Here is a 22,649-nt window from a genome sequence, read left to right on the forward strand (position 1 = left end):
ACATTGATCTTTCTAATTTTTGTTAATCAACTGGTGAATAACAGTGTCTCATCATTGTTTTTCCTTTTTTTTGCGGTACGCGGGCCTCTCACTGCTGTGGCCTCTTCCGTTGCGGAGCACAGGCTCCGGACGCGCAGGCTCAGCGGCCATGGCTCACGGGCCCAGCCGCTCCGCGGCATGTGGGATCCTCCCGGACCGGGGCACGAACCCGCGTCCCCTGTATCGGCAGGCAGACTCTCAGCCACTGCGCCACCAGGGGAGCCCTCATCATTGTTTTAATTTGCAGTTCCCTGCTCCTTAATGAGGTTAAGCATCTTTTCATATGTTTGTTGAGTACTTACATTCCCTCTTCTGTGCAACCAAAGATGGTTTATGTTCATTTGACCTAAGTGGCAGAAACAATGGAGCATTAAAAAGCTGAGGAATTGAGAAAAACGTGTCGAAGATGACATCTTACATTTTTGTAGTTTCTTTAGGTGTACCCGGAATCTCGGTATGGAAATGGTGTGTTTAAAAAAGCACAGAAATCTTTGTGCCTCTGTTCCCCATCTTTGTAGAGTTACTGTTTGTAGTCTCTTAGCTTGTCATTAAGCAACCAGTAATTAATGGTAGGATGTCCCCTACAAAAGTGTCAAATAGTCTCCCTGTTGGAGACTTCCAAGGGCATCCATTGGAAAATGCCACAGCTCATAAAATTCGGGATTGGTGGTATGTCAAGGAATCAAATACTGGGGCCATGGTGTAAGAAAATAAATATTAACAGCACTGTATGGGGCAATATTGATTGAGTACCAAGGTCTCTGGAAGGGCAGAAGCACCCTGTTGGGTAAATGTGTTTCTCATTGTGAAAGCATTTTATAAATGTTAACTTATTAACGTTATTGTCGTGCATCTCTAGGAAGTAAATATCGAGGGAGCACATGCCCTTGCAGGTCTTACGTGGAATGCCATAGCCCCGACGAAAGACTGGAGCTGACCATAGGCCCTAGGGTTAAAAAAAGGCAGTGGCGTGCGGGGCTGTATATGCCAAGATTTAATGTCTCGGGCAGAGACAGACCATGCCCTGCCTGCACAGTTCAGGTTCAGCTCCATTTGGAATCCACTCTGTGCCAAATCTGGATCCAGGCACAAGAAAGACATTGACAGTTTGGATGGGGTCCAGAGACAGGCACTAGCCATGATTAAGGGCTTATGGGCATGACATTTGAGCAGGGGCTCAAAGAACTGAATATTTACAGCGGGGCTAAATGCTGGATTACGTGGCTTGGTGACATCGGCCCGAGTTACCCTCCACGTGACTGGTTCCTCAGAGGCCAAGAGAGCCCCATTGCTGCTACTGCTGAGCGCTTCTGGAGCGGGAGGGTCTCATTGTGGGCTCATCTGCCTCGAGTCAAGGAGCTAGCACCTGCCTTTTCCATGCTCTGAGCCTACAGCTCCAGGGTAGCCCCCGGGGGGCCAGGATTTCCATAGGGAATTCTTACACTGGAGATTTTAGTGTCCACATCTTCTCTTCTTCCTGAGCGTCCCTTTTATACATTCTGCAAAGAAGGTGCTTCTCCCAAGAGGAGACACAGCCTCTCGTTTTGGTTCTCCTAAAAGTCTGTGGCCCAGCCAAGAGCAGAAAGTGAGTCTTCTCCAATGTAGAGAATAGACTCTCTCCATTGTAGGTCTGATGACTTCAAGTTCATTGACTGCCAGACATTTCACCTGGGACAGTGAGACGAACACCCCATCACCAGCTCCAGGACCTTAGACTGAAACAACCTCCACGGTTTACAGGGGGAGTCGTTTTCAGGCAGCAGCTGAAGCAAAGTGACTGCTCGGAACGCAGTCTTAATTCAGGGCTTGTAGTCTGTGAAGAAGAAGAATCCAGCCTTCACCCCCATGATGCTTCCCAAGACTGTTAGTGATGACCAGCAATCTTGTTTTTGGACTCAGCGTCAGTAACTGCACTCTGCCGTGATGGCTTGTGCTGAACTGAACGGCTGACATGAAAAGAGTTGTCCTATCGCGTGTTCTTCTAACCTCTTACCTCTGTTGGCTCTGCTTTTCCAAGTGGACAGCTGCTCTGCCCTCCCCTCTTTATAATGGAGCGTTCACGAGACGGTTTTCTTTATTCTCTAATTTAGTTCCTAGAATCTCTCATGTGCTTGCGCAGGCTCTGCTGGCATTATCGGTTTTTTATGTGATTAAGGCAGAAAACACTTGCAGTGCTCAGGGAATCATTCAGAAGGTCAGTTGGAATCCCTGAAATAGGATGAGTAGGCCCTGGCTTTTTATTTTTTCTTTCCATTTCTCCAGAATGCCTTGTCCAAAATGCCTTTAAAGAATGATACGGATTTGGAGAGAAATATTAAAGCCATGAACCTGAAAGATGAAATCTGCATTTTGACCTTGATAAGGAAAAATCATGCTTGCTTGAAAGCCTGAGTCTATTGAAATACTTTGAAAGCAAGGTGGAAACCTTAGAACCTAGTCTGTTTGCATGTTGACAGAACTAGGGTAAGAATCACAATAACTTATTTTCTCATGTGCTGCTTATCTTTGAAAAGTCTCAAGGAGTTTGTAAACAGATGGATACACAACTTAAGTTTCCTGAGGATTCATTGCTCCCATATTTGAAATTCCGAGTGTATCTCAGGAACATGTAGCATCTATTCAGCCAGAGATGGGAGGGGCAGACCTATGTTTCCAGCTGAAACTTCTTGAGATGTCCTGACAGCATCTAAGCGCTGTGGGGAAGGATCTAAGAGGACTTCAAACCAGAAGCTTCCAGGAACAATAACAGCACCTACCTTGTGGGCTCCTTGGGAGAGTTAAGGTTAAGTTAGCTGAGGTGGAAAGGAGCGCTCAGCAAAGTGCCTGGTTTACGGTACGTGTTCACTGGCGTTTGCTCTATGTAGTTCCTTGGTGCTGTAGGGTTTGAGGGCTCCCAGTGGAGGAGCAGTCTGAGGCTCACCTGCCCTGGGGCACTGATGCTGTGGGTTAGTGTTAGGTTCCCCGGCCACTTGGCAGCTCCTGGAGGACCCCTCAAACCCGTGACAGTGACAGACCTACTGCAAACACTCTTTTGTATCTTAACATGATGATGTCAGCTTGCCAGATGTTCACCATGATGATAATTGTTGTTTTCCTTTGTCACCAGTCTGAGTATTTATTATGAGGAAAATTTAGAATTCAGGTGATTCTTCTCTACCTTCCTTGTCTCCCTCAACTTCTTTTTAAATCAAGAAAGCAAAGCGCCTGGTGTTCTGTACTAAGATTGTTCAATAACCACCTTTCCTCTCATCTTTGCAGGTACGAAACCAGCACTGGAGCCTTATCATGGAAAGCGTGGTCCCATCCGACAAAGGAAATTATACCTGTGTGGTGGAGAACGATTACGGGTCCATCAATCACACGTACCACCTTGATGTTGTTGGTGAGTTTGCTTCTCCCCGAGCGGCAGCCACGTGCCAGCCTGCTGCAGCTTTACTCATTTGAAATTGTGAAAGTGAGTCTTGTTTCTCCCCGTGCTTTCAGGAGGCTTGGTTTGTTTTCATTCTTTCTAAATACACGCTATCATTTGGGAAGGATTCTTCTGTCATTTGACAATGTTCTGTTTCCTGATTAGCTGAGTTTTATGTGTTTTGCGTGATCCCCTTGGCTCCCAAGCATCATTTTGTGTAATGTGGATGTGGTGTGAGATGTGCTGATGTTCTGGAAGCTGAGATTTCTCCGCAAAATGTTAGCGTCTGCAGGGAAAGGTACAGTTAGACTGTGGGAGAACGTTGTTGCTGAAAGAAGGGCAACTATATAATGCTGGCTGAAGAGTAAAGGAAAAGGTATTATAATGACTGAGCTTATAGCTGGTTGGACGAAGGTTAACGTCAAGGGACCCTTCAGTCCCATCAGAAGAAAGTCATTAGACACTACAAGTTCAACATCTATTCCTAGAAGCTATTTCTTCTGTGAAAAGGGAACTGTTTTAATGGGCTTATGAATACTTTTTTAAATCAAAGTGCTTAAATAAACTATTTTAATGAAATATCTTAAGACAACATAGCTTGTTGTCCTGGAAACTCAAATTTCTTCCTAAGTCTGGTCTATTATGATGGGTTTTGTTGTAACTGATGAAGAAAGGCTGTTTCTCTGTCTTGTTGGAGCATTGATAAACTTACACCTAGGAGGTGTCTCGTTTCGGGATGGTGGGCTGAGATCTTTCCTTTGTAGAAGCCACCTTTTGTCTTTGCCATCTACCCTGACTCTCAGTGTGGCCACCTGTCCTTGAGTCCTTGCTGTGGGTTACCTAATCGGTTTGCACATCCCCACATGCAGGTTTCTGACTCCTGCTAAAGTCTCAGTCTCACCTTGACTCATTTTGCGTTAGTGTGACCCTCTGTAACCCCACAAACTCATGCCCACCCCCTGTGCATCCACAAACAAAGGCCTTCTGCCATCATTTCCTGTGCACGTGCCCTTAGTATTATTTCACATGTGGGCATTTCTTCTCCTTCAATAAAATATAAACTGTTTGCGGAGAGAGACCCCATAGATATTTGAGTTGCCCAAAGAGCCATTAAAGAAACTTTGCAACATCTTGATAAACCAAATTACATAGATGTGGTTAATTGAAGTTTTAGGTTAACTGAAAATTAAATAGAAAACCATTTTAATTTTCTATCAGGTTAAATTAAATCCATAAGAAACTCTGCCTTAGAAAGCATGATTCAGTCTTTATCCCCATTTGTAAAGTGTTCAGTGAAAAAAACAGCATTTTGTTATTCAGAAGCCCTAATGTGAAATTTGAAAGGATTTTGTATAATATAGATTCTGTAGATATTCATAAAAGCCTGAGTTTTAAGAGCCTTTTTTTCTCACAGAGATATTTGTGGAATGTTTCTTAGCGGGAATCACTACGTACTGATAGTTTACCAAACAAACACAAGGAGAAGTAACACTCACACATGAGAAGAAAATGGTTAACATTTATTTTGGCATTGATGTGTCATAAGTCTATCAATCAAAGAGCACACGACTTGGACTTCCCTGGCGGTCCAGCAGTTAAGACTCCACGCTTCCAATGCAGGGGGCGCAGGCTCAATCCCTGATCGGAGAACCATGATCCCACGTGCCACATGGCACGGCCCCCAAAATAAATTAATGTAAAAAAAAAAAAGAGGAGCACACCACTTGGATTTCACTTTGGGCCTCGCATATCCTGAGTTTGACATGAAAGTGTTTTTATTAAAGGAAAGAAAGTTTTGGGGCTAAAAGTTCTAAATAGTTAATTTTGGACAAAAGTCATTTATTGTGGGAATAAAATCATTGTGTTAACAGCAGTCTTTGGGGATCCTGGCTTTGCAGAGATCTACAAATCATTCATTAAGATTGGCTGGGGCCATTCCAGGAATCAGGAGTCATATCTCGGCCACTTCAGCCACGGGCTCTCGCTTCTAGCAGGTTTTAGGTTGAGTTGTTATGTAAAATGTTCAAAAGCCCCTCACCCCACCTCCCCTTTCAGCTTGCTGGCAGCTCATCTCTGTGAAGCCCTGAAATCTCTCTTAGAGTTTAGGGTTGGATTTGAATTGTGCTGCTGAATAATGGAATTGTGCTGTCTAATGTTAATCCCCTGGCAATCAGTCTTGTTGAAAAGAGCGTATGATTCAGTGGTGTAATGTGGAGGGAGCGTAGTGTATGGAGTAATGCAGAGAAAGGCCTGATTATGTCACAAAGTTGGGAGATCGCCCAGCTAAACGTGGGCCAATAATGACACAATGCTGGTTGGGAATATCCATTAAAGCTCAACCCCAATAATTTTCCAAGCCTTGAACCTTCTTAATAAATAGAAGCCAAAAGTCAGTGGAGTATAAGACATTTTCAGGAAAGATGGAGGTGTGAAATATTCTCATCTTTGCTCAAAACCCTAGTAATTGCTTTGAGAAGTGGTAATAAAATAAGAATTGAGTCAGCTGAAGCGTCTCAGGCAGACTTACAGGGCTGGCAGACAGTCATCCTGAACATCTCGGCAAGTGGAAACAAAAGGAGTTCAGGCTTGAACTGTGAATTTCTGGTGGCCTGTAGGTCCAAGTTTAATACACGGCTGCGTGGTAGCAGCCTCTCACCTCCATCTCTGTTTGACAGAATATCAGAGACTCTTTCCCAGAGAAAGTGAAGTCCTGACCTAGTTCCCGTTCTCCGAGGTTTTATTTTTGTTGCTATGATACATAGGCTTGTAGTTTGGATATGACGACGCATCAAACTGGGTGAGACCTTTTTATTGAAATTCTTCCCTGGAAAGGCATTCCCATAAGCACTTTAATGTAAAAGCTGTGTAATTTAAGTGACATTCTTGTGTTCTGGAATTAAATAGCAAGCCATTGTTGTGTGTGAGGGAAACGCTTTGGTTTATGGGAGCCTTTTAGGAGCCTTGTTTGATCCTCATTAAAATTGACACCATTACTTTTCAGCCATTTACTTGCAAGGGAAAATTAGTGTGAAGCTCCACATCTCAGTAATTGTGGTGATAATAAAACGGGCTCTCCTTAAAATAGCGAGCTCTGGGAGGTGGCAAGTGCTCGCCCGTAGCTCATCAGTGAGTGAGGCTGGAGTGCAGAATTCTGCCTGGGCCCCGCCACCAAGAAGCAGCAGCCTGGCAGAAGGCCTTTAACTTTTTTTTTTTTTTAACATCTTTATTGGGGTATAATTGCTTTACAATGGTGTGTTAGTTTCTGCTTTATAACAAAGTGAATCAGTTATACATATACATATGTTCCCATATCTCTTCCCTCTTGCATCTCCCTCCCTCCCACCCTCCCTATCCCACCCCTCTAGGTGGTCACAAAGCACCGAGCTGATCTCCCTGTGCTGTGCGGCTGCTTCCCACTAGCTATCTATTTTACGTTTGGTAGTGTATATATGTCCATGCCACTCTCTCGCTTTGTCCCAGCTTACCCTTCCCCCTCCCCATATCCTCAAGTCCATTCTCTAGTAGGTCTGTGTCCTAATTCCTGTCTTACCCCGAGGTTCTTCATGCCTTTTTTTTTTCACTCTCCTCGTGTCTGAAAAGGAAGGTGCTGAGACTCACTAATGTTAGATAAAGGCAGCCCGGTGTTGTGAGCATAGCGGCTCTGTCGGCCCACACACTGGGGACCAAGAGAACTGGGACAAGTGACTAGCTCCTCTGAGCCTCTCTCAGCGATGATGCTTACCTCGTTTCTGTGATGGCTGTATCAGTTTCCTAGGGGCTGCTGTAACACATCATCACAGGCTGGATGGCTTAAAACAATAGGAAATGATTCTCTTGTCAGTTCTGGAAGCCAGAAGTCTGAAGTCAGGCTCTCTGTAGGGTTGGATCCTTTTGGAGATTCCGAGGGCGAATCCGTTCATGCCTCTGTCCCAGCTTCTGGTGGCTGTCAGCAGTTCTTGGCTTGTGGACATATCACTCCACCTCCAGCTCTGTCTTCCCGTGGCCTTCCTCTCCGTGTTGTCTCAAATCTCCCTCTGCCTTTCTCTCGTAAGGACACCTGTCGTTGGATTTGGAGCCCATCTTCAATCCAGGATGACCTCATCTTGAGATCCTTAAACTCCATCACAAAGACCTTATTTCCAAATAGGGTCACGTTCACAGGTGCCAGGGGGTTAGGACATGGACTTATCTTTTCTGGGGCCACAGTTCAACCCACTCTAGTGGTTATGAGAAATCGGTTGGGTAAACAGGTGAAAACACCCAACTGGTACCTAGGTGGCTAGCAACAAATGCTACTTTCCTCCTTTCTAAACTTGGAAACTCCTTTGAGGGTTAGAAGACGTCTTAAATGGCCTTTATGGACTCAACCAGAAGTTTTATTGAACAACCTGGTTGCCGTGTTGGGACCGCCAGAACCGGCCAGTGGCTGACGGTCACTTGTCCTGCTGAGGTTTCCATCTTTGGTTAATGCTGTCATCAGGGCTTTCCCAGGACTGAGATAGTTGCTTGAACTCACAGAAGAGGGTTGTAGAGTTTGAGAGCTTCAGGTTCATCGAGTTGGTCTCGTCACCTCCACCTCCCACCCCGTTTTACAATTGGGGGCCTCCAGGTTCCGGGCAGGGAAGTGATTTTTGCCAAGGTCTCGGAGGAACTCCAGAGCTGGGTCCTCTCGAATCCTAGACTCGTGCTGTGTGCACCACACACTGCTGTCTCTGCTTCAGGATTGCTGTGGAGTCAGCAGCTGCCGCAGCCAGACTCAGAGGTGAACCCCATGTGCAGCTCTTTGTTTCCAAAAAACCCCAAAATGTGAGAGAGAGAGATGGAAGTATTCAGAAGACCAGTTGCTCCTTCTGACTCATAGAGACCCTTTCTTTGGCTTGGAATTGTGAACTCTGCCTCCTTTCGATGTCCAGTTCTGCATTCCCAGAGACCATCAGATAACTTGTGAGCTTTTCACCTGGCATCGGGTATTCTGGGGGGCAGCAGAGCAGCAGAGGTGGATACGGGGCCTCTGGATTTGCAGAGGCCAGCCTTGCCTCCTCCTCTACAGTCTACTTGCCAGACATTTGTCCTCCCGGGGCAAGAGCTATAAGCAGCACACAGCGTCTCGGAGGCTGGTTGGGAGCCGATCGGGGCCAGGAGTCCCTTCTGGCTGTGAGGGGATCACCCAGGCCCCTCCGCCAGCGCTGACTCGTTCGGCGGCAGACAGGGACAGTGCTGTCCACTGGCCCTTGACATCAGTCTGCTGTAACCCGGCTTCAGACGTGATGGGACTCAGCCCGAAAGCAAGAAGGAGTCCGTGCCAGTGCTGACTGCCACCCCCCAGGTGTGTGTCGGGGAGGAGTGAAGGCTGTTATTGCGGGCGCTGACCCATAGGCCTGACTAAGGGGCTGACGTTGAGCGCTCGGCAGCCCGTCCAGTGGGAGAGGTGGTGTCAATCGTTTATTGCTTGGGGCAGTCCCGTCCTGGGAAGACAGAGGACCCAGTGTGATCCCTGAGCCCTAGGGAGGGGACTGAGGCAAGTCAGAGCCCCCGAAACCACACTTCTGCAGTACAGCGGACCTTTCTTTTTGGTGGGAGGTGTCAGGTTGGAACAAAGTGGTGTTTCAGTAAATGAAGAAATGGTGGTCTAGTTCATTAATTAACTGGTTGGTTTATTAGGACCGTTCCCAGCCACTTGCTCCTTATGGAAGACCCTCCTCTGTCCTAGTTTCTGTCACATCATGGCTCCCGGACACTGCTTCTGTTTCTCTGAGTGAAGAGGGTGGCTGCAGTGCAGGTGGCATGAAACTACACAATACCGTGTATCTGGAGATTTGAACGCATTGGACACCTGACTCTCACCTTCCAACTTGGAGCTCTTGTGCATTTCCCTGGCACTCGCCAGGCCTCAGCTCCACAGAGCCCCTTGGGATTCTCAACTTGAAGCATCTTGACCTAGAAGCTTCCTGGCCAGACCTCATTTGATTTTCCATATTCATGATTTTGATGCCAATGAATTCTCTTCCATTTCTTGCTCTGAGTTCAAGACTTGGTGTTTATCCTGATACTGGTTCTGCGTGCCAGCTTGACGTTGTGAAATCTAGCTGGAGGAAGGCAGCAAGCCCCTCAGCTGAGAGCGGATGGATGGAGGCGCCATGCCAGGCACGGGCCACAGCGACGCCTTCCTAAGTGGGCTTGTTAAAGTGGGCGTGGAATGGTGGGGCTGTAGCGGCAGTTGTGTAGGAGGCCAAGTCCTGCTGCTTTTGTGGCTCCAGCAGCCAATACTGCCTCCCTTGTCCTACCCGTTGCTCCAGCATCAACCCTCGGGGGGACACCTGAGCACCTCTGCAGGTACTGTGGGAATTACGTGGGTGAGTGGTTCAAATCCTGTTTCCATCCTTTGCTAGCTTTGTGGCCTGGGAAGTCATGGAACTTCTGAACCTCAGTTTTCTCATCTGTAAAATGGGGGATGGCATGCTTTGGTAGGAGGGCGGTGCTTTTAAATAATGGGACCCACTGGTGATGTCTAGTCCTGTCATTAGGGGGTCCCACACCTCCTTTCATAGCTCTCAGCTGAGACATGTACACTCAGCTCAGCCCTGGCTAAGGGAGTGGTTGGTCCTCTCCTTTCCTTCAGGACGCAGATTTCAAAACTTCCTTTGGTAGCTACTGTTTAACGAGCCTTTTGGTTGCCACAGAGTGGCTTTTCATACCTGTTTCACAACAGGTATTCCAGGGGCAAAAGCTGGCCAGCGGGTGGCTACATCAGCGCCGAAGGTACCGAGCGGAAAGCGCTTTCCTGCAGGACTGATACCAGCTCAGAGTTACTCCTTCTGGGCATTGAGGGCAGGTGACGCCTGTGGGTGCCAGCTCCTGGGGCTGGAGCAGGCACACGCTGGCCTGGATGGGACCATGCGAGAACTGCCGTCTCAGCATATTTGGATGTTCTCTGCAAGCCGTCAGTTGCCCTCTGCTCCATAGCTGAGGAAGGAAGCCTTATTGATTGTTTTGGATTCTGGCAGTGGGCCTGACTGCGGTGACTGGGGTGAGGGCTGATACTTGGGCTCTTGTCTGATCTTTGGCGTTGAGTCTATGGTGTGGGCAAAGAGGATGTAGAAGTGTTACAGACAAGTGAACGACTTACAGCATTTTGTAAGAGGGTCTCTTCGTCGTAGCTGGAAATAATTCAGGTGGGCGCAGAGGGCAGAGAGAAAGCTTGTTGCTACTAGTCTCTGGGCAAGTAAGCATGGCGTGAAGATGTAGATTCATCCATGGCAGTCAGAGCGCCCAGCGATTTGAGCTAGAACTTAGCAAGCTTTTGATCAGTATGTGCTGAATTGAAATAGTAGAAGAACAGCCTGAGTTACTTCTATTTGGGGGTATGTGGTTCTTAACATATGGCAAATCCTAATGCAAGGAATCTTCCGAGCTCTTCTCTAAACGTATATATACAGCTTCAATTACCGGTCACCTTTTTTCACGAAAGACCCCAGTTGAGACGTATTATGCCGACTCTCATTAAGATGAGTGTAGAAATGCCAACAAATTCTTCCCCTTTTAAATAATACTTCCACCAGAGTGCTTTTATGGGTTCTCCCTCCCTTAGAACACCCTGCTGTTGCATTCAGGTCTTGTGTTTGGTTTATTTTCACAGTCAGGAGAAGGTAGGGCAGAAACGACCTATCGTAACGGGGGTGTGTTCCCAAGTTCAAGAGCAGGTTTGAGTTGGAGAGGCAGCGTTTAGAGTTTCACCATAATGAGGTCAGAGTCGGGTTGGAAGTGGGGAAGAGATGGCTGAGGGGAGGATGTTAGTGTTTCTCTGGGAAAGTTTTTCTGTTTCTCCTTCTGAGAAGAGAGAGATGAGGAGATGAGGGCATCAGTGCCTTGGTTTAGAGGGGAAAGATAGAGGAGAGCATTCTACAGGGATTGTCTTTATTGATTGTACTGTAATGATTAATCCTCTATCTATGGGGCATCTCGTGCTTGGCCTAGAGGCTGTTTGGGACAATTGGTTGAATGAAACACGTGCTTTGGCCTCTTGGGGTTCTCAGCTCACAGTGCAAAAGACCCCAAACTGCCGCAGTGAGAAGATGATAAGTAGGGACGGAGATTCCTGGATCTTGATAGAACTTCTCCTTTGACTTTCTTTCTCCTGGAGCCTCCCCCTTAGAGAATTCTCTCAAACAAGGCCTGTAGGAATTCTGTCCATCCCCAATAAATGCGCACATCACAGGTCAGGTGGTGCCCCAGGCATATTCTTTATCATCTCAGCCTGAAAGTGCTCTTTTTTGAAGATACGCATTGCATATTATTTGGGAGGAATCTTTTGGCAGTTGTGCTTTTTTTGAAAAAGGAATTCCTCGTTTTATTTGGTTCCGTATACACTCTGGACTGAGACTGAGAAATGAAGGATTTAGTCCTTTGAATTTTACATTTTGGCCAAAAGAAACAAAACCATCTTGTGTGTGAACCATCACTGAGTGATCGGTGGGCAGTGGGCAGGGTTGCAGGCTGGCCTGAGGCCTCCCATTTGCCTTGGATGGTGAGAAGAGACGTAGAATTCATATTGGAGCCTTTTGTGATCTGGGTGACTATTTTGAAACTTCTCTTTAGATGATGCTTATAGCAAGGAATTATCTAGAATCACTTTTATTTTCAGGGTCTGAGTTTGCCTCTAAGAAAACAAATGAGGTTTTATTGTTCCACTTCTCCTATGGTTCGTTACCAAAGGGAGGCATTTCTTGTTTGCTCAGATGGGCTAAAAGCTTTTGCTTCTGCTTGACACGCCCCAGGAGCAAAGTAAGGCATCTGAGAGATTAGCATGATAGATTTTTCTGGACTTCCTCTAGAAGTAAGGTTTTTTAATGGTGAAAGTTGATGAAACTGTCAACACTCTTACCGTGGACATCTCTCCATGTCTGTACATATCTCTTTGCTTCATTCTTCCTAGTGGCCTGTGTGCTGTCTGTTGTGAACAGAGTATAATTTATTTAATCATCCCCCTTTTGCTAGGTATTTAACTTGTGTTCATCTTCTAGTTTCCAGTTACCAGAGAGGCTCCGTTGACAAGCTCTGCATACACCTATTTGTTGGGCACCTGGGTGAATATTTTTCTAGGACCTATTTCTGGATCTTTTTTGATGTCGACATTTTCATCCTAAACAGCTTCATTCTGATCGCTGCTGTCTTTGGGACTCCTCCATGGTTTGGTTTTTAGCTTCTTTGCAGATCATTTGAGAAAAGATATTCTAAATCAGAGTTCTGCCTGTGTAACAAGAGGGTATGTTTAATTCCTGGACTTTTCTTTTTTTCTCTCTTCTTTTTTTATTGTTTCTAGCATACTCTTCCCATGAAGGGAACCCAGGTCTGCACACAACAGCTGATAATCTTGCATTCCTGAAAGATGTTGCACCCGCTATGGCAAGTGGCGGGGTGCTGAGGCTCCGTGATGGAGCTCCCCAGCGTGACTGCTCTCAGCTGTGTTTACCCCAGCTCCTCAGGAGGGAGCCTGGGGAGACTGATGTCTGAGTTTCGCATCAGCGTGAAAACCAAGCACAATACGGAGTGGTGGTGGGGGACCTTGTGCAGAGTCTTTGCGTCAGAAGAGAGAAAAGCCTTCATTTAGTCAATGGGACAAGATAAACATGCTAAACTAATTGAGAAGGCAGCTTTTCCGTGATCCTGGGACTATATCTTACTCTGTGATATTGTCACCTTTGCCATGTCTCTCTCTCTCTCTCTCTTTTTTTTTCAGTTGCGGTAAAATACACATAACATAAAATGTACCATTTTAACCACGTGTAAGTGCGCAGTTCAGGGGCATTAAGTACAATTGCTGTGTAACCATCACCGCTCCCGCTCCCAGAACTTCTTCATCATCCCAAAGCTCTGTGTCCTTTTAACAAAAAGAAGGGCATTTTTGAACCTAAAAGTGGCGTACCTTTGTGGCTGCCAAAGAGTCTTCAGTTCCAGTTTAACTTTTCGAAGGCACAGAGATCAGGGTATCGTAAACATTTGGGGTGTAAATAGCACACGGCCCTGCTCCTGTAATTTGCCCAAGAAGACCTAAATTGACACCCAGCTGGTAGAAGCCACTCAACTCCCAGCCAAATAATACCGTCTATGACATTAATTAAGGAAGGCACTGCGCCTCCGCCCGCTTTGGGCTTCCCAGGCCCTCCGGCCTCAGCCAGCACTTCACCCTGCGTCTCCACCTCGTCGAGCAAACACAAAGGAATTAGTGGTGTTTTGCTTCTAGCATTTCACATGGTGCAGCCTCCGTAAGTCACTGAGGAACCTCAGTGCCGGAGGGAGAACGCTTTGGCTTTTCCCAAACCAGCTTTTGCTCCCCAGACTTTGCTCTCTCTGCCGAGAAACATGTATGTTTTAGAGGAAGATGGATCCCCAGCCCAGTTCCTCAAGACCTTCCAGAGTCAGATGTCCAAGCAGGAGGAAAACGAGGCGACGTGCAGGTTGGAGAAAGAGCGGCAAACCAGTCACTTTCTACCAAAATGCATTTCCCGCCCCCCCTTTGTTTTTTTAAAGTAATTCCAGGTACCCAGCATCCCTAGCCTGTTGTAGAAGGTGACAAGCAAAATACTGGTTACGCATACCTTGATTCTTTCTGAGAAAGAAAGAAATGTGTACTCCTCCTGTGGCACACCTTCTCATCCTGTATCCTAACTGTCCCTTTTCCTCCAGATCACTTTTGGTTCTGACCTTCTTTTGTGCCAGTCTCTAGAGGCTGGAGGAAGCTTAGGGAAAACAAAACTCAGAACCCAGCTAGATGTAGCCTGTCTGGTTTGAGGGCATTTGGCACAGTCTTGACAAGACAATGAACTCATTCTACTAATTGTAATTAGCATGAGGGCTTTAGCAGGTTTTTGGGCTCCTCAAACTTCAGAGGCCTTTGATCGGCTCCCCTAATAACCATGCCTCATGCTAACTGGTTTAGTGCGGTTTTTTTATGCAACAAAAGCCACCACCGCCTCCTCTTGAGAAAAAAGGGAGGCTGGGCTTTAGAAACAAGAATTCTCAGTTGTTTTCACTTGTTCTCTAAATCGCAGAATGTTCTTTCCTTATTCAGCCCCTTGGAGTTGCTAAGAAACTGCCGTTTTAGAGGAAAGGTAATTAAATTTTGATTTTAATTTAAAGACAGGGAAGGCAGGGTTCTTCACGTTCCTTAAATGAAGGGGCGCCCCGAGAGGAGACTTTCTGTTTCCAGATCAGTCCTGGGCAAGTGGTGTGATTGGAGTCTTTTGGTGTTTTGCTGCCAGAGAGCGGGGTTTTGAAATGGTTCTTTGCTGCAAGCGCTGCTGAACTTTGGGGAGGGATGCTTACAAGACCAGTGTGTGCTGGGAAACCAGTGACTCCGGGCTTGATTAATTTATAGGGTGTGATTTAAGAAGCTGGTTCTCCTTCTGATCCCCGGGATGCGTTATTTACTGAGTCCGTACAGGAGGCCCCTCTGCCCGGTGGACATTTTTTATGGCCTTTGCTATGTCAGAGCAAAAGTTGTAGATCTCTTATGAGCAAAGGTATTATTATGTCCAGGAGAGGATGGGCATGTTATAAAGTTTCAAATGGTCAATTAACAAAGATTTATTCTTTGTCACTCAGGTATTTTCTCTCTCTTTCTCAATAATTAGCCCTTGGAATGAAGCAGGCTGTGTTCTTCCTGCTTTCCTGGTCGTAGCTCCAGAGCAGGATTTTGAGACAGGCCGTCCGACGTTTAGACTCTTAGCAGCTGGGCCTTCGGGTTCGGTAAAGTGGACTCATTTGGAGCACTTGACAAAAGGGAGTGAGGGAGAATGCGGGGGAGAGAATGTGTTTTTAAAGCACTCCGGGCTGTGTTTACTACACATATATTTGGTAGAACCTCATTCCAGCAGGGCAGCCAACTGTCCATTGGCTGCAGCCCCGCCCTTTGGACTGCCTTCCATTCTGTCTTAATTTGGAGCTCACGCAGGGACCTTAGAATCTCTATTGTTAAGAGTTCTCATCCTCTTTTGGGCCCATGAACTGGCCCCTGCAACCTGCTGAACCCAGAATATGTATTTTTAAACATTTCAGTAAAAACACAGGTGAGGTGCTCATCAGCTTTTCTGTATATGTATTTCACTCCCCCGGTAAAGAGAAAAATCTATTTGCTATAATATCTGAGAGTTGAACATGCTGTAAGAGACCCTTGCCTAAAACGAAATCCTTCCTGGCGGAGAAGATGTGACTTTCGTTATCGCAGAAGGACAAGAGATGGGCCAGCTCTGGGTTTTATTCTCTCATCCAGAGATGATCCACTGAGTAATTCTTCTTTTTCTATCAGCTTGCTGCCCAAAAGAGTTGCAGACCCAAGGGCTTTGGTGTGGCCCAGGGCCGAGGAGCACACATTCGCTGTTGGAGGGTCTTCGTGCCCACCGTCACTGCCCTGTCCCCGGGGTGCTTCCCAAGTGCCCGCTGGGCCGGGCCTCGGAGGGGCTGCCCGCTTCCTGGGGGCTGCCAGCCAGCCTGTTCTCCTAGCTGCCATCTGCACCCTGCTTTCACCCCAGCTTTTCAGAAGTTAGAACGGGAGTCCAATCGCTGTCATCCCCTCGCTAACGATTCCTGTTCTTAAGGGTCTGATGGACACAAGGAAGAGTGATCACTGAAGGATCTGAGAAAGGGGAGCGCTGTGCTCGGCAGATGCGGGCACCCAGGGACCTTTTCCAAGATGTTTCAGGCCTCATTCTCCGACTTGTTTAAGGGCAGAGAATAAGGTTGCAAAGGAAATCAAAGCCTGATGTGGAGAAACGAAACATGAGGCCTACTGACTTTTTAAAAACATTTTAAATAACATTCTCTAAGGTTTCATTTTATACTGAAGGCAGCTGTAATAAGTTTTGGAAGGCGGTGTAAGGTTTCGGTTACAGAGCGATCCAGCTTGCAGTTTTTGTACCCAAAGTGAGAAAGGGCTGAGGGGGAGTTGGGGTGGCTAAGAGGTTATTTTGAATAAGGTGAGAAAACTTGAAAGGATGAATTCAAGACTGTAAGCGGTAACATTTGGTACGCTGTAATTTGCAAATGCAATAACATGAAACCATTGCAAAGGTGGTGGTTTTTTTTTTTTTTTTTTTTGGTGAACATAGTCCGGATAGCAATGGAATAACTTAATAACCAGAGCGCGGCAGCACGCTGACCACAAGTAAAACAAGACTGCAGCTCCGTCGTGGGCCCTGCCAGTGTTGCCCCAGTGACGACGTTCTCCGCTGAAGGCTGGCGCAGGCTGGAGCTGTCGTGCCATATGAAAGACCTCATTGTTCATGGGCATCGTTATTTGGTATTACATGCACAGTGTTTGCTTGTGAAACGATTTATGAGAAACAAGCATGTTTAAGAAAGAGGACTTGGTTTGAAATTCAGTTGATCTGGCTTATGACATTTAAGATTTTATAGTACCTTTGTTTCTGAGAATAAATATTTAGGTTCACTGTAAATGTTTATCTCTGAACATGCAAACACATGCACGCAAAACTGGAAAACTGAGCCAGAGAATGAACCGATACCTGACATTCACTTCTCTGTGGAAAGGCGTAAACTACCTCAATATTTGATAGGTGCAAAGGTGCCTATTTTGTGAACTTGGCTGGCCGCGTCCAGCCCGGAGGGCAGTGCACCTTGGGCTTAAATCTCTTGGGAGGAGTCCTGGTGGGGAGAGTGTGTGTGGACTTAATTCTGTTCTTCTCACGTGGATGGGGCGAGCCGGGGTTGAACCAGAGCTCTGTCCCTGCCAGCTGCTGGCAGGTCCCTGTAGCATCCAGCTGGCCGCCCGGCTGGACCAGGAGACTCGCAGTGGCCCATCGCTAGGATGGTGTCTCAGGCAAGCAGTGAGTGTTTCTAGTGATGCTTGAAAGGATCCCGGCTTTGACATTTTCTGCCCACAAAAACTAGGAGACTCGACTTCTGGGCTCTTTGCTTAGCCTGTGCGGGTGATACTGTGAAAAATGAATGACTTCTTTGGGGAGCTGAAATCTTTATCTTTTTAATGTAAAAATATAGGTGTCTGTGAAGTGATGGGAGATTCTGGAATGAAATGTGCTCAGAGTAATTGCCAGCACTTTTTCTTTTTTCGATTTCCCTCCCTCCCCTCCCCCCTCCCCCTCCCTCCCCCTCCCCTCCCCCTCCCCTCCCCCCTCCCTCCCCTCCCCCTCCCTCCCCTCCCCCCTCCCTCCCTCCCTCCCTCCCCCCTCCCCCTCCCCCTCCCCCTCCCTCCCCCGTCCCTCCCTCCCTCCCTCCCTCCCTCCCTTCCTTCCTTTTTTTTTTTTTTTTTTAAAGTTTTTACAACCAGCAACAGGCTTATTGCAGTAAAATCAATTTGCGCATGGTCTGGCTCTTGTCCAACACATTCCACTAAATGACATTTTAATCTGAAAGCCCAGATATAGAAAGGCTTAGGTAGCCATCGTGCCGATTGGCTGTTTCCCGCCCAGTGCGCGGGAATACTTAGGCGTAGCATAGAGACATCCTTGCTGTGTTGGGCCTCTTGGCCTGTCCTCATTTTCCTTGGTGGTGTTTTAGGCTGGAGGGTGAAGGCAATGGTACCCACAGTGCGGAGAGGGAAGTGGGCGGTGGCCTGTGCGTACAGGTAGGTGGGGATGGGGTGATATTTGTGAATGGACGGATGATTGGGTGTGTGGCTCTTGACCGAGCTGCTGTGCAGGAAGGTTCCAGTCCAGTTGTGATTCTGGTGCCTCTGTGGACAGGATCACACACAGGCTGGTCTGTTAGTTGATTCTTGCGGAGCCTGGTGTGTGTTTGCTCCTGTACCTTGGTGTGGGTGCCTCTCCAGGGTTTCTGCAGAGACCGCCTCTGAACCGGAGAGTTTCCCTAGAGACTGAGGCAGATGAGGGAGGGTGGGAAGTCATTGCTGGCTTCTTCTCTATGGGGCCTCCTTTAAGACAGCCTGAGACATGGCCAGGGTTTGGGAACCGGTGTCGCTTTTTGTTCTTTCAGTGCCACGTCTGAATAAGCTGAGGAATGTCTGTCTGTGCATCTAGCATGGGACGCACAGTGACACGTAACTACTTATGGAGGAGGTGAATGGGGGCATGGGACAAAGAATGACCGAATGGAGTGAATGCCACAGCAAAGAAACGAAACCATTTGTTCATAGCTTTGGGCCTTAGCTTTTAGTTTATTTTCTTTTTGAAACAATGGATGGGAGTCTTCTCAGAGCATCTTAGAAATGCACGGGGAGACACTGCCTATAGGCACCATTTTGGAATTCAGGGCGACCTTAAAGTTAGTCTTGTCGCTTCCCTGGGATTTGGTAAGCTGACGACCAAGGTGAGCTTCTGATGGTGTCCCCAGTGGGATGAGAGAAGAGGCGCTCTTTCCCCGCCATTTGTCTTTTAGATTGTCAGAATAAAATCTCATCCCTTGTTCGTCAGGTGGCCACGGACGTCCAGTGACTCATGATGTAGTAAGTTCTTCTCTCGGTTTTCTAAATAAGTACTCCTTTCACAAGGGTCGCGCTCCAGCCGTCTCCTTTGAAGTCGTTTTTGTTCTGTGTCGGGCTGTGGTGTTATTTCAAAGGAGTCAGCCAGCAGGCTCGAGGCCTTTTTGGCTTGAGTTCACGGTCGGCCTTCTGGACAACACAACTTATTTGTTCGTCTCTCCCCCCCGTCCTGGCCCTGCTCCCCCTTCCACCCCTCTCTCCCCCAGAGCGATCGCCACACCGGCCCATCCTCCAGGCCGGACTACCAGCAAACGCCTCCGCCGTGGTCGGAGGCGACGTGGAGTTTGTCTGCAAAGTGTACAGCGACGCCCAGCCCCACATCCAGTGGATCAAACACGTGGAGAAGAATGGCAGTAAATACGGGCCCGACGGGCTGCCCTACCTCAAGGTTCTGAAGGTGAGCACGTTCTGAATCCAAAGACGCCCACGGCCGGGGTCTCCCTGATGGGTTTGGCCACAGGTTCTTTGGCTTCCCGTTGGATTTGAGAGAAGACGACTCTCTTACGTGTTCAGCACAGGGTGTGTTTAAGAATTAGCAGATCCTTAGGCTTGCTGATAACGCCTCAGAAGGGAGCCAGGGGGTAGCGGGAGGACTGCCAAAGCTGGAGTCAGAATAGTTGAGCTCTTTATCGGCCCTGAGGTCTTAGATGGGACATTTAGGCTTAGCTGCACATCTATAGAAGTGGTAATATCTCCCCTACAGGGCGTTACGCGGAGTTAATGGGATGAAGTAGCTGGAAAGAGCTTTGTAAACTCGAGGCGTTGTACCAACGTTTATTGTTACACTGATGTTGTCTTCTCTTAATATCCCTTAATACTACGTTAGGATCACATTTTAGTAGCCACCTTTTAGAAACAATTTAGATTTTCCTTTTAAGAGAGACCCCTTAACCTTTGAAATTCATTCACACGTGGTTTAGTGATAAGCTTGAGAAGGTATTCCTGCACTCATGTAATGCTGAACAAGGAAACTTTCTTTCCCCTTGTAGTCCTTATTTGGTTCCTTGCAAGACCTTGTTTTAATAGCACCAGCCTCTTTATTTCGTAGATCTGTCTTGCTCTTCAGGATGGTGATAGCAAGCAGCAGTTAAGTCTGTACAGATGCTCTGAGTGCACTGCCTGCCACGTCTCCCACGTTGAGCTGCATATAGAGAATGTCCTTTAAAAGAACAGTCCCCCAGGGCTTCCCTGGTGGTGCAGTGGTTGAGAGTCCACCTGCCGATGCAGGGGACACGGGTCCGTGCCCCGGTCCGGGAAGATCCCACATGCCGCGGAGCAGCTGGGCCCGTGAGCCATGGCCTCTGAGCCTGCGCATCCGGAGCCTGTGCTCCGCAACAGGAGAGGCCACGGCAGTGAGAGCCCCGTGTACCCCCCCCCCCCAAAAAAAAGAACAGTCTTCTAGTAGGACCATAGGAAGCTCAACTCAGAACATTAAACCAGTGAAGTGTTCTCTCCAGCTGAGAACACCAAGAATCCAAAAAGCTGGAAAGAGATGACCAGCCTGGGGAGCTGTGGACCCGTTCTGCAAGGGGATTGATCACACCCTTCCTCCCCTCTCCACTGGGTCACTTCTGCTGTCCACTAGTTGACTTGTTTTCTTCCTTCTAAACCCACAGCCCCTTGATGTTGCTGTTTAGATGAGATGGAGGTTGTTTTTCTGTGGTGTGTTGGTGGTGGGCCCCTAGGTAGTGTGAAGTCCTTCCTGGTTGGCCATTATATTGTTCTCCTATGTCTGTTCCAGCACTCGGGGATAAATAGTTCCAATGCAGAAGTGCTGGCTCTGTTCAATGTGACTGAGGCGGATGCTGGGGAGTATATTTGTAAGGTCTCCAATTATATAGGGCAGGCCAACCAGTCTGCCTGGCTCACTGTCCTGCCAAAACAGCAAGGTAACAACGTTTTTTTTTTGGTTTTGTTTTTGTTTTTGTTTTAAAGAAGGCTGGATATAGAAGCTGAAAAGACTTGGTGCTTTGGGAGACTGCAGGCAGCTTATAGGATAACTCTGTGGTCTTGGTATATTCATCATAATCTTTCTTTGGTGATGCAGCTGGTATGATACCAGCAGCCATGGAAAAATGCCCACAATATTCAAAGTGCTTGCTCTAACTTCTTCTAAAGATTACCTTCCACCCCCACCCAGTTTTTAAGTTGTCCCTTCTGGTTTATCTCGTTCAGGCTGCACGTCTCCCATCATTACTGCACACCAGCACCATTGTAAGCGCACACCGGCATGCCTACTGAATCTGTGGCATTTGCATAGTAGCAGAATTCATACCTCCTCTGCCCCGCAGTTGGAAAGAAATACTGGCATGATATAACCGGTTCAACAGAGCATCATTTTCTTGATTGTGTAACTGATGCTTAAGGAATGCTGTCCTTGACTTTGTTTTCCCAGTTCAAGGATATTCCATCTGAATGAGTAGATGCACTGCTGGCCACTGTTGAAGACAGCAGGTTGCCTTTCTCGATTTGTCATGACTCACGTTCAAATGTTTGTATTAAGAAAAGAAAAAACAGAGTCCGGTTTCTTCGCTACCAAGATCGTGCCTTCTTCCATTTTCTTTCAATGCAATGTATGTCAGGATGGTTACGCAGGAGTAAACGTAAGCAGAGCCTGCTGACCAGCACAAACTCCCTTCACCCTGGTGGTTCCCACAGGCCTGAAAGGAGGTGCCAGGTGTCCACTTGGGCTTATCTGTGGTGTGCGGTCTTACGACACGACAGTTGAGGCAGAACCATCCTTTTTTCGAGGTGGGAGTCTGCAGCCAACAGGACCAGAACCCAACTTGGACTTTTGGGGGCCATACTTTTGGACAATCACCCCTATATCCAAAGCAAAGCAAAGGCCAAGAGAATGGATCTCTGTGGGTTGATTTTTCCATGCCTCTGATTGCATGCATGTATGTCTAGGTGGTGAAGCCAGTGTGGTGACGGGCCTGTGGAGGTGAGCTGCTCCGTGTCGCTCAGTCTCTCTTGGTTGTGGGCTTTGTGGATGGGCTGCAAATCGGAATCTTCCGGTGGCCGGTACCCTCCGGAGCCCCCGGCGCGACGCCTCATGGTTCCATGGCCCCCTCCACAATCATTCCTGTGTCGTCTAGCCTTTTCTCTTGCTTTCCTTGTTTTCTAGGCCGCCGGTGTTAATACCACGGACAAAGAAATTGAGGTTCTCTATATTCGGAATGTAACTTTTGAGGATGCTGGGGAATATACGTGCTTGGCGGGTAATTCTATTGGGATATCCTTTCACTCTGCATGGTTGACAGTTCTGCCAGGTATATACTGCTCTTTCTCTCCATGGTTTTTTCCCTCTTCTGGGTTGATTGCTATAAAATTAACACAGCTTCTGTTCTCAGAAATGGCCCCTTTTCCCCTTTGCATAAAGAGTTTTTTAAATGTTTAAAAATTATCCCCCAGGGATAAGAAAGTTGCCTTGGAAATTCACTCACAATGAGATCCCACCCTCACATTTATGATCAAGTGAAATTTCACCCTTCAAACCCGAAGGGATCTTATATTTTTAGTGAGTCAGTGGGTCAATGTATAGATTTACCCATCCCCCTTTCTTTTAAGGAAGAAGTTGAAATTACTTTGTAAAATCCAAAGTAATTTTTTCTCGTGTCAAATTCCATTTTGCTAAAATCCCATAAGTACTTTTATTACTTTTGTTCTGCTTTCTATTTTTAACAAGATGTAAATAGATGGGTGTGTGTTGAGGTGGCCGGGGAGAAG

The 22,649-nt window shown here is 47.2% G+C and overlaps 1 protein-coding gene across 18 annotated transcripts in view; it reads left to right on the forward strand.

Moving 5' to 3' along the window:
• The window catches only part of FGFR2 (fibroblast growth factor receptor 2), a 103,660-nt gene that overhangs the window by 47,287 nt on the left and 33,724 nt on the right, over positions 1-22,649 (forward strand). For 9 of the 18 annotated variants that reach the window (XM_033841993.2, XM_033841994.2, XM_033841998.2 and 6 more), the window contains 3 exons: positions 3,298-3,421; positions 19,127-19,317; positions 20,662-20,809. In XM_033841993.2, the coding sequence (XP_033697884.1) occupies positions 3,298-3,421; positions 19,127-19,317; positions 20,662-20,809 (463 nt within the window). Of the gene's footprint in view, positions 1-3,297; positions 3,422-19,126; positions 19,318-20,661; positions 20,810-22,047; positions 22,193-22,649 lie in introns of all 18 variants that reach the window. The other 9 variants (XM_073793872.1, XM_073793869.1, XM_073793870.1 and 6 more) reach the window with 2 other exon arrangements.

The sequence above is a fragment of the Tursiops truncatus genome, chromosome 16 (genome assembly GCF_011762595.2).
Source record: "Tursiops truncatus isolate mTurTru1 chromosome 16, mTurTru1.mat.Y, whole genome shotgun sequence".
Classification (NCBI taxonomy): Eukaryota; Metazoa; Chordata; class Mammalia; order Artiodactyla; family Delphinidae; genus Tursiops; species Tursiops truncatus.